The sequence below is a fragment of the Diplotaxodon limnothrissa genome, linkage group LG3 (genome assembly GCF_057381915.1).
Source record: "Diplotaxodon limnothrissa isolate DT_005_m linkage group LG3, D_limnothrissa_male_GT1.1, whole genome shotgun sequence".
Taxonomy (NCBI): Eukaryota; Metazoa; Chordata; class Actinopteri; order Cichliformes; family Cichlidae; genus Diplotaxodon; species Diplotaxodon limnothrissa.
In genome coordinates this window covers 23,396,271-23,407,207 of record NC_140598.1, presented here as the reverse complement: position 1 = coordinate 23,407,207, position 10,937 = coordinate 23,396,271, and the positions used below count along the sequence as shown (strand labels likewise).

General features: G+C 42.9%; 1 protein-coding gene across 2 annotated transcripts; it reads right to left on the bottom strand.

Annotated features, from left to right (window-relative positions):
* Positions 1–2,712: 2,712 nt before the first annotated feature.
* LOC146635018 (nuclear factor 7, ovary-like) lies at positions 2,713–9,368 on the bottom strand. 2 transcript variants are annotated; one of them, XM_085344663.1, is made up of 2 exons: positions 7,956–9,335; positions 2,713–2,733 (listed from the first exon to the last, which is right to left on the bottom strand). In XM_085344663.1, exons 1-2 carry the CDS (start codon positions 9,333–9,335, stop codon positions 2,713–2,715), a joined length of 1,401 nt encoding a protein of 466 aa, XP_085200789.1. The 2 variants fall into 2 exon arrangements, with proteins under 2 accessions (XP_085200789.1, XP_085200798.1); XM_085344672.1 differs by lacking the exon at positions 2,713–2,733 and having other exon boundaries at positions 7,938–9,368.
* Between the last annotated feature and the right edge of the window lie 1,569 nt (positions 9,369–10,937).

Below are 10,937 nucleotides of genomic sequence, written 5' to 3'. Positions count from 1 at the left end.
AGACCAACACAAAGTGGTGCACACGTGAGAAGTGGAACGAAAATCATACATGATTCCAAACATTTTTTACAAATAAATAACTGCAAAGTGTGGTGTGCATAATTATTCAGCCCCCTGAGTCAATACTTTGTAGAACCACCTTTTGCTGCAATTACAGCTGCCAGTCTTTTAGGGTCTGTCTCTACCAGCTTTGCACATCTACAGACTGAAATCTTTGCCCATTCTTCTTTGCAAAACAGCTCCAGCTCAGTCAGATTAGATGGACAGTGTCTGTGAACAGCAGTTTTCAGATCTTGCCACAGATTCTCGATTGGATTTAGATCTGGACTTTGACTGGGCCATTCTAACACATGGATATGTTTTGTTTTAAACCATTCCATTGTTGCCCTGGCTTTATGTTTAGGGTCGTTGTCCTGCTGGAAGGTGAACCTCCGCCCCAGTCTCAAGTCTTTTGCAGACTCCAAGAGGTTTTCTTCCAAGATTGCCCTGTATTTGGCTCCATCCATCTTCCCATCAACTCTGACCAGCTTCCTGTCCCTGCTGAAGAGAAGCACCCCCAGAGCATGATGCTGCCACCACCATATCTGACAGTGGGGATGGTGTGTTCAGAGTGAGGTGCAGTGTTAGTTTTCCGCCACACATAGCGTTTTGCATTTTGGCCAAAAAGTTACATTTTGGTCTCATCTGACCAGAGCACCTTCTTCCACATGTTTGCTGTGTCCCCCACATGTTTGCTGTGTCCCCCACATGTTTGCTGTGTCCCCCACATGTTTGCTGTGTCCCCCACATGGCTTGTAGCAAACTGCAAACGGGACTTCTTATGGTTTGCTGTTAACAACGGCTTTCTTCTTGCCACTCTTCCATAAAGGCCAACTTTGTGCAGTGCACGACTAATAGTTGTCCTATGGACAGATTCCCCCACCTGAGCTGTAGATCTCTGCAGCTCGTCCAGAGTCACCATGGGCCTCTTGGCTGCATTTCTGATCAGCGCTCTCCTTGTTCGGCCTGTGAGTTTAGGTGGACGGCCTTGTCTTGGTAGGTTTACAGTTGTGCCGTACTCCTTCCATTTCTGAATGATGGCTTGAACAGTGCTCCGTGGGATGTTCAAGGCTTGGGAAATCTTTTTGTAGCTTACGCCTGCTTTAAATTTCTCAATAACTTTATCCCTGACCTGTCTGGTGTGTTCTTTGGACTTCATGGTGTTGTTGCTCCCAATATTCTCTTAGACAACCTCTGAGGCCGTCACAGAGCAGCTGTATTTGTACTGACATTAGATTACACACAGGTGCACTCTATTTAGTCATTAGCACTCATCAGGCAACGTCTATGGGCAACTGACTGCACTCAGACCAAAGGGGGCTGAATAATTACGCACACCCCACTTTGCAGTTATTTGTAAAAAATGTTTGGAATCATGTATGATTTTCGTTCCACTTCTCACGTGGTCACCACTTTGTGTTGGTCTTTCACGTGGAATTCCAATAAAACTGATCCATGTTTGTGGCTGTAATGTGACAAAATGTGGAAAAATTCAAGGGGGCCGAATACTTTTGCTGTATTTAGCAACCAAGACTCTTCAGCATGCTCTTGTATTGCTTATAAGACTGTTCACTGCATCTGGAGGAGTGCTTGGAGTGGAAGGGTCAGAGATTAATTCATTCTCTGAAAAGCATTGAACACTAGCTTTCTCACCTAAGTGGTCAGAGAAGAAAGAAACAAAAAAGGACAGCTGTGGTTTTATTGAACTGGAGTGGGAAGGGTGGTCAACCAAGTGTCATGTTACACATGAAGAGTAGAAGTTCATCTTCAAGTTATACCATGTCAGTGACCTTCATGGTTCCTACATTCACATTGGATTTTCTAAAACAACACGTGCTGATTAATTTTATGAACGGCTGATAATCATTGACATTCACTTGTTTATCTCTTTGTAGTCTTGTACCTTGTAAAATTTGTAAAGATTACTTTATACATTTTGTCGTTTAGAGTATTTTTGCTCTGAGTTATTAGAGGAATTCCATAATCAAAGGCAATTACTTCCTCAGTGCCAAAAACTTCCAGATATGTTCTTTCACAGCTGCTTAAACATCTGTATCTGAGCACACATTTTGATATTTGTCCTCTAAGCTCTGGTCAGTTGGTGGAAACACACATGCTCATGTTTTACTATCAGTTGACAATCATTGATGCTCACTTGTTCTTCTCCTTGTACTGCATCTGAAGTCATAAAGATTACATTAGTCACTGATTCACTAGAATAAGGTTGAATCTAATGCTACAGTGACCTCCCCTCTGTACTGTGTAATATAAAAGTCAGTCAGGTTTGCAGATGACACACAGATACTGTTGAGTTTTCACTGACAGAATGGAGATCACGCTGTTTTTCTCGCTGTTGCTTCTGGTCTGCTCTGTTTCCACAAATCAGACAGAGGCAGATAATGAAATTCTTGACCAGCAGATTTCAAACCAACAACCCTGTCCACAGGAAATCCATGCTGTGCTCAGAGAGCTGACTGCCTCAGTGGCTGAACAGAAAGTGGAAATCAGGACCTTAAAACAAGAGAATAAAGGTAGAGTATGATGTCCGGTAGTGAGAAAAATGACAGCATGAGGAAACCTTCATATGAGCCCCTGTTACAGAGATATCAATGTCACTTCATGAATCTATCACTAACGTTTCTCATTAATTTTTTTATTTTTATTATTTATTCATTATTTATTCAATAATCTAACCTACTAAAAATGAAAAGATTCAAATGATGCAGATAAATAAAATTCATATTGACTTATTTATGTTCTTTTCTGTCAGACCATGTCGCAAAACTGAAAGACCTGGAAATGCAGAACGTTGAACTTCAGAGACAGAGGTCTGAAATTGACAAACTTAAACAGCAACAAATAATAAATAAATAAATAAACTTTATTTATAAAGCACACTAAAAAAACAAGGGTATACCAAGGTGCTTGACAAAAATAAAATAGGAAAAGGGAGATGGGAGGGAAAAGAGAAAGGACCTGGCACGTATCAATTATAAAAACCATCATAAGATATAAAAGTAGTTCACAAGCATAAAAAATGTACCAGCGCACACAAGTGTTAACTGGGTGGAAAGGCAAGATTAAAGAAATAAGTCTTAAGCCGTGATTTAAACAGTGGCATAGAGTCAGACGCCCGGATAGCGACAGGAAGGTTGTTCCATAAGACCGGGGCAGCTACAGCAAACGCGCGGTCACTGCGAGACTTCAGCCGAGAACGAGGTTGCTCCAGAAGAATTTGGGTAGCAGAGCTAAGTGCTCTGACAGGAGTGTGTAACCTGAGAAGCTCATTGAGGTAGCTCGGCGCAAAGTTATTAATGGTTTTGTAGGTGAAAAGTAATATTTTAAATTGAATACGGTATTTAATTGGAAGCCAGTGCAAGCCAGCAAGAACAGGAGTGATGGAAGAAAACTTCCTGCTACCTGTCAAAAGGCGTGCCGCCGCATTCTGGACAGTCTGCAATCTAACGAGAAGGGTGGAGGAAAGGCCAATGTAAAGAGAGTTGCAGTTCATATCCAGAATCGGATTCTTTTGGTTATTACCCAAAGCTCGTGACCATAGGTGAAGGTGGGGACAAACTGATAGGAAAGAGCTCCTGCCAGCCACACAGCCACCTGCGACAATCACAGACATTTATCTACCGGCTTGACTGGCGGCTGCAAAACATTGCAAGATAATCTTGGTCAGGTATTCTTCCAGTCCACAACTTTACCACGAGTGTTGTTATATCAATTTAATTGTCCCACAAGGGGAAACTTGGGTGTAACAGCAGCAAGAAAACACATATACAAACAAACAGTACACATGACACAGAACAGAAACATACACAATTCTTACATATTTACATGAAGGACAATGGTTACCAAAAACTGAGTACCATACTGTTGTTAAATTAAATAAAATTAAATACAGATAAGAGGCAACCCTGGTTGTAGTGTGAATTGGTTGATAAAACAGTGCACGATACAGCGCTGATGTAAACATCTGTGTTTGTTGGGAGCAGTTCAGATTGTACAGTCTGACAGCTGCAGGGAGGAAGGACCTGCGGAAACGCTCCTTCATGCATCGAGGATGCAGCAGTCTGTCACTGAAGCAGCTCTGCAGTTCAGCAACATCTACATGCATGGGGCGGGAGATAAACTGCTGCTCCAACATACCACACTGTAAAAAATGACAGATGCCACCACAGAGTCATAGAAGGTCTTTAAAAGCGCTCCCTGGACTCCAAATGACCTCAGCCGCCTCAGCAGGTAGAGTCTGCTCTGACCCTTCCTGTAAAGAGCATCAACCCTGTACTTATACTTTTGTGTTGCTCTCTCATCACATCTTCATTATTCTCATCACTGCTTAAAACAACACACATCTTTTTTTAACTGTCCTTTCTCCAAAACAGAAAGTGGCATTACAGTTGTTTCAGGCTGAGAGACACAAAACATCTTCGTATTATCATTCATATATCATCCACACAACTATTTTATTTCTTTTTGTCCACTGGGCAGGTGACCTGCAGAATCATGTCTGCCCCAGCTGGATACCTTTTCACACACACCGTGACGTCAGACACACTCACAGTCACTTCATTCGTCAGACTTCTTTTAAGTTTGCAGCAGGCAACGCGACTGAGTATTGTGTCAAGATAAGTAGGAAGACCACGCTATAATGGACAGTTGAAGGAAAAGGTCAAATTTACAGGGAATCTTTTTGTTTTGTTTTTGGACAGAAAGATGAGAGTTTGATGTGTACATGGCTGTGAACAAAAATATAAATGTGGTGGATCATAAATTTGATTAGTTTTGAAGTTGTACATCTCTGTTCCTTACATTTCATGTCATGCCCTTATTAATGTTTTATTTGTTGCTTTGACTGTTTTCGAATAGAATATGCAGTGGGAATATGGAGGGAGATAAGTAGTGAAAGTTTTGCCTGGGTTGATTGTGCGTCGATCCATTGTTAATGCCTCAGGGCTCCAGTAGGTGGGTTCGCGCGCTTCCTCCTTCACTCAATACAGACGAGTGAGAGTGAGAGCTGCGTGTCTGTGCCGCTCTTTCACCTCTCCTCACTATTTCCCCTGTTTAAGGGCACAACATAAACACTGAGGCTTCAAAATGCAGCATCTACAACACTGTCACTCTGCCTCCACCATGGAGACCGTCTCCATGGTGATGAGTACAATTGGCAGCTGAAACTGTTGTGAACTTCTCCATGAGTCATATTTCCTGTTTCAGAGCTGCTGATTGGCTCTTTGGGCCCTTTACCTTCAGGAGGTCATGGACGAAGCACTGAAGTCGTTTATCACGTAAAAAATATTTTTAGTTTATAATAATTTGATAAATAATAAAATATTAATAAAAAGTGGAGGTTTTTTTAGAACTTAGATTTTAAGCTATTTATGCCTTTTTTGCTGCTCTTTTTTAAACTTATTCCCTTTAAACTGTATTTATTCTTTTTAAAATATATTGGTTATTGCACTGTAGAGGCTGCTGAGGAACAGTATTTCGTTTCAGGCTGTGTAACACGAAATGACAATAACCAATAAAGTCTTGAGAGCTGCCATCATTGTTCCAGCAGGAGGCAGTAAAACACCAAACTGCACCTGTTGTGCTGAAAAGGTGTGAGCATGTGCAGTAACCCAGTAAGTTACCTGAATATCTCTATCACACACACACACACACACACACACACACACACACACACACAGTACTGATACTAATGACTCGCTCTCAGATCTATTTGGGTTTAATGTCAGGGTATATTTGTGGATGAAAGTTTTGTAGGACACATGATGTGGACAGTCTGGTAATCCCAGAATATTTTAATGTAAGAAAACTCCAGACAGCTCTGGAGAAAGTTTCAGAGTAAAAGCCCTGGAGTGTTTTACATGTTATTCTGTTGGATTAAATCTGACGGAGCTGATTCATAAACACTTCACTGCCAGGTATCAGGTGACCTGCAGAGACTGCCCAGGGGCAGGGATAGCTCAGTAGGTAGAGTGGTGGCCCCATGATCGGAAGGTCAGGGGTTCGACTCCACTGAACGGCTACCCTGAGGTACCCCTGAGCAAGGTACCGTCCCTACACACTGCTCCCCGGGCGCTGCACTGGTGGCTGCCCACTGCTTCACTGGGTGAATGGGTTAAATGCAGAGGAACTATTTCCCTATGGGGACTAACAAGCACACTTTACTTTACTTTACTGATCCTACAAACACTCAGAAACAGAATAAACCAAACTGCACCACAGTGATCAGACGAAACCTTCCTGACATGAACACAGCTCCTCAGTAAAAACTGTGAACCAGCAGAGAGACTACACCCAGCACCATACACCACCTCTCTGACACAGTACACCCTCGGGCAGGTGGTGTCCCCATAAACAGTGTGAGAAGCTCTGATTATTTACTATGTTCAAACAAACTGAGTGTCCACAAACGTCTGAGCTCACAGTGAGAGCTGCTGGCACAGTTTGGAGGTGTTCTGCCCCCTGCTGGACACACAGAGCTACAACATGAGGATCAGAGGAGGCTGGTGCTGCTTCACCTTTAGACACAAGAAGGAGGTCAAAAAATGTAGAAACAGAGATTGTTTTTAAACCTGTAAAGGAGGAAATCCTGACGAACCAATCCACAGCCAGAGAAGAAGTCTAACTCTGTGCTGCTCCAATCAGGAATCAGCTCTGTTACTGTGTGAGTGTGTAAAGTCACAGAGTAGCTGGTTTCAAATGTATCTATAAAGTTTATTCACATTTTATTTAGGCTTCAAAAAACAGTCCAAGTTTATTTCTTTGGACTTTGTTCACTTAATGGATGTTTCCCTGCATTTCTATTTTCACACAGTTTATTTCTTACAGCAGGAAAACTGAACAGAATGTATGTAAGAGGTCAGAGTGAGGATGACGTCACTTAATACAGGAAATACATGTTTGTCTGTTTTGATGATGAAGGACTTCTTCAGCTCTGTAAACAGCTACACTTGAGGGGACAGAGGTGATTTCATGGATCAATAACAATGTGTTTATCAGCTTTCATCATCGCAGTGCAGACATGACGTCAGATCTATCAAAGTGAAGGCCGTCTCTCTGATGACGTCACAGAGCAGAGTCCTTCTGTCCAATAAAGGATCTCAGATCAGCTGCTGCCATCTTGTGGCCACAGTTGGTTACTGTCTCTGAAAGTTGTCTCATGTTTCCTGTTGTCCTGCTAACAAAGGCTGGAGCTCATCATGCTGAGAGGGCAGCAGCATTTTGTGGCTCTTCACACATGTTCATTATATTCTGATGATCCTGGATGGAGACAAACTACAGATAAGTGTGTTCAGCCCAACTAGTTTATCTCATTACAGCAGTTTGATGTTTCCCTTTGAATCCCCCTGAAGATCCTGACAGTGAAGCACGTACATAATACTCCAGCCTTTCAACTCTGAGCTTATTTAGTTCTATTAATACACTGAAATCTCATTTGTGTCATGAAGAAAGTCTTTAATCAAACAGAATTCAAAGATCAGAAACATTTCATATATGGAGTTAAACATGAATCATTGTTTCAACAACATATTTATTGTTGTCATAAACAGACAAGAAGACAACAACAAACTGCTCCTCCCATTCAACACATGTCAGTCCATATCCCAGCAAACTAAATCATCTCCATTTACACATCAAATAGAAACATGAATCACTTGTAATGATTAGAAACTTGATAGAATTTCAAATCTAGTTTGGGGAGTCATTCAGTGAGAAACAGTGAAATGATTTTCCATGTGAAAAGGTGGACAGCAGAAACAGAAAGAAAGAGTGAAACTAAAAGAGAAACAAAGAGCTTTGGAACAACGAGGCAGCAGGAGGACAGCTGCAGTTTAACAGCTTCAACTCACTGACAGGAAACAACATTAGAAACATCATCATCCTCAACTCATCTGCTGCACTGACACTGACACCTTCAACGGACACACCTTCAGTTTAACAGCATCAACAGTGCCAATGTATGGAAACATCCTGTGAGTGAAAGTGTGTGTGAAGGTGTGTATGTGTGTGTTAGTATCAGGATCAGAGAACGACAGCTTTCCTCTGTTCCAGTCCAGATTCACTCTGATCCTCTGGAGCTTCTTCTCTACTGAGAGAATAGTGAGAGGAGCTGATGGTGAGCGTGCTGAGTATTTACCTTTATATAACAATATAGTCCATAATCCAGACAGTATGCTTCCCTTCCTCTGCACAGACTCTGCTGACACACCCAGTCCCCACCGTGTACTGTCTCCAACATCAACATCCCAGCTGTGAGTCCCTGAGTTAAAGCCCTCAGAGCCCAGGACAGAGCTGTAATAATCAAACCTCTCTGGATTATCAGGAAGCTGCTGCCTCTCTCCTCCTCGTCTCACACTGGTCAGATCTTCAGACAGGATGAGGCTTGGATGAGCAGTGTTTGGGTCCAGGATGAGAGGAGTGTAGGAGACCATGTCCTTCATGTTGTTCCAGATGTTGAAGGTCAGGTTGCCCAGGTGTTTGGCCTGGTCTATCAGAGCTCCTGAGGGCAGCTGTGGATCATCCAGCAGGGGGCAGCGCTGGACTCTTTCCACTGCAGCCTTGTAGTTGTGCAGGAATGAGACGTCTTCAGCTCTCAGCTCCTCCTCTGTGGCTCTGACTGTGTCTGAAAGAGCTGCTATCTCTCTGCTCAGAGCCTCCATCTTCTCCTTCATCATCCCACTCTTCTGCTCCTCTTCCTCCCTCAGTGCAGCCAGCCTGGCCTCCTCTTCCTCTGCTAGAAACTGCTGAAGCTTCTTAAACTGCTCCTTAATCTGCCTCTCTGTGTGTCGGGCCTGGACCTTAATGTGTTCTGCTGTTTGATCAAACTTCACTTGAACTTCTTCACAAACCTTTAACTTCTTCTTTAAGGGCTCCAGAGTTTCCTGAAGTTCCTTCTTGTGTTGTTGTGCAGCTTCATCGATGGGTCTGAATCTGTGATTGGTGTGTTTTTCTGAGTCTCTGCAGACGACACACACTGGCTGCTGATGGTCCAGACAGAAGAGTTTGAGTTTCTCAGAGTGCAGACTGCAGAGAGCCTCTGAAGCTCTCTGATCTCTCTCCTGTAAGAACGACTCACACAGGTTCTTTAAAGCCAGATTTAAAGGTGGATCATCCCTTGAAGATCTTCTCTTACAAACTGGACACTCGTGTGTTGGTCTCTCTCTCCACCATCTCTTCAGACAGTCTTTACAGAAGCTGTGGCTACATGACAGAAGAACAGGATCTCTGAAGACCTCCTGACAGACCGGACAGCAGAGATCCTCCTCTGATCTGGAAGCCATTGAGTCTGTGAGTGAAGCTGAAAACAGCAGACAGTACAGTCAGTCCTGGCTCCCCTCCCTCCTCTACCACCTTCACTGAAACTTCCTTTGAGTCGTGTTTTTGCTCAAACTCACATTCAGTGTGTGGAGCGTCAGCAGCTTGAAGCAGCAGTGTTGGAGTTTTCCACTTTTCTCTCCTGTAGCTGGACTCACTCAGAGGAAGCTGCTAGTTTGGTCTGAGCTCAGTCTGATCGTCTGTGCGTCTCTCTTTACTGAGGACGAAGAACTTCCTGTTTCCTGGTTTGTCACATTTGAGTGACGTGAGGGGAGGAGAAAATGTTGCTGTTTGACTTTTAACTAAGGTGTGTTTCAATCCTGCCTGCAGCTCAAAAGCTGTAAAACAGGTTTTGTGTCTTTTCACCTCCACAGGTCACAACATGAAACCTGTTGTGAAGTTTATAAAATAAAGTGTCACTCGGTGGTGCAGCTGTTTGTCAGCTTCTATTTTAGACTTTGTTCTGGTTCAGGTTCCCAGCAGTGGGAGTGTAATGCAGTCACACACACACAGGTGGTGTTAAGGTGGACTCACTTAGTTACAGACAGTGGTGTTATTTCCTGTAACTACGGGTGTGTTTCACTCCAAAGTTCAGACATTAACCTGCCAGAAGTTGTAAAAGTTACTAATAAAGAGCTTTTCTCTCATTTCACATGTTGTAATTGGAGCAGAACTTGTTCCATATTCAGTTTTTCAGCAAAACGTGTTTGAGAAAAGATTCATTCTTATATCTGGAGGAATAAATATATTTCAATAAATATTAACGTTAGCCTGCGACTTTGTTCCAGTTTTGAATTTTGGCCCACTGTGTATTTGAGTTTGACACCCCTGATCCATAGCTGGCGATTTTTTGTTTTTATGGGCCGATGGATTTTTTTTGTTTTTTTAGGAAGGGTATATATAATGAAAGGTGTTGGATTGGCCAATTGGTCATGATCGACTCTGGGCTGGACCAATTACAGCCGAGGAGGCCGGATGCACCCGCCCCCTTGTTTAGCAATCACGTGATTTTCGCGCATTGCATGCCGGGAACTCGTGGCAAAACAATCCAAGTACCGCATCAAATGCAAACATTTGCAGCACCGCAAAACGTTCATTCTCCGGTTCCAATACCTTCTTGTTTTTTCTTTGCCGCACAAAAAAGTCTCGACGAAAAGACAAAGAAAAGATACGAGGAAAAAATCAAAGGAGTGAAAGGGTCAGACCCTTACGAGCACACAGAGGGACCAAAGACGTCAGCGTGCTGCCCAACTTTCACCACGCTCATATTTATAATCATACGGTTCTTGGAGTGAGTGCATACACTCATGAAGTTTAGTAACTTCAGGTCACTGCAACAAGCCCAGGTACAGTTTACCGACGGATGGGTGCAGGACCTTGAAATGCACCGTGTAGAACGAAAGACCATCGTACGAACAAAGGTAAGTTTACCAGTCTCACAAATCGTCGTCATAGATACACATTCGTTAACCGTTTATTAATATAACCTTTGAGCTCAACGGTAATTAATTAGTAGTGGAAATAATTTCTGGTTCATTACAGAAATGTAGCAGTGACAATAATATTGT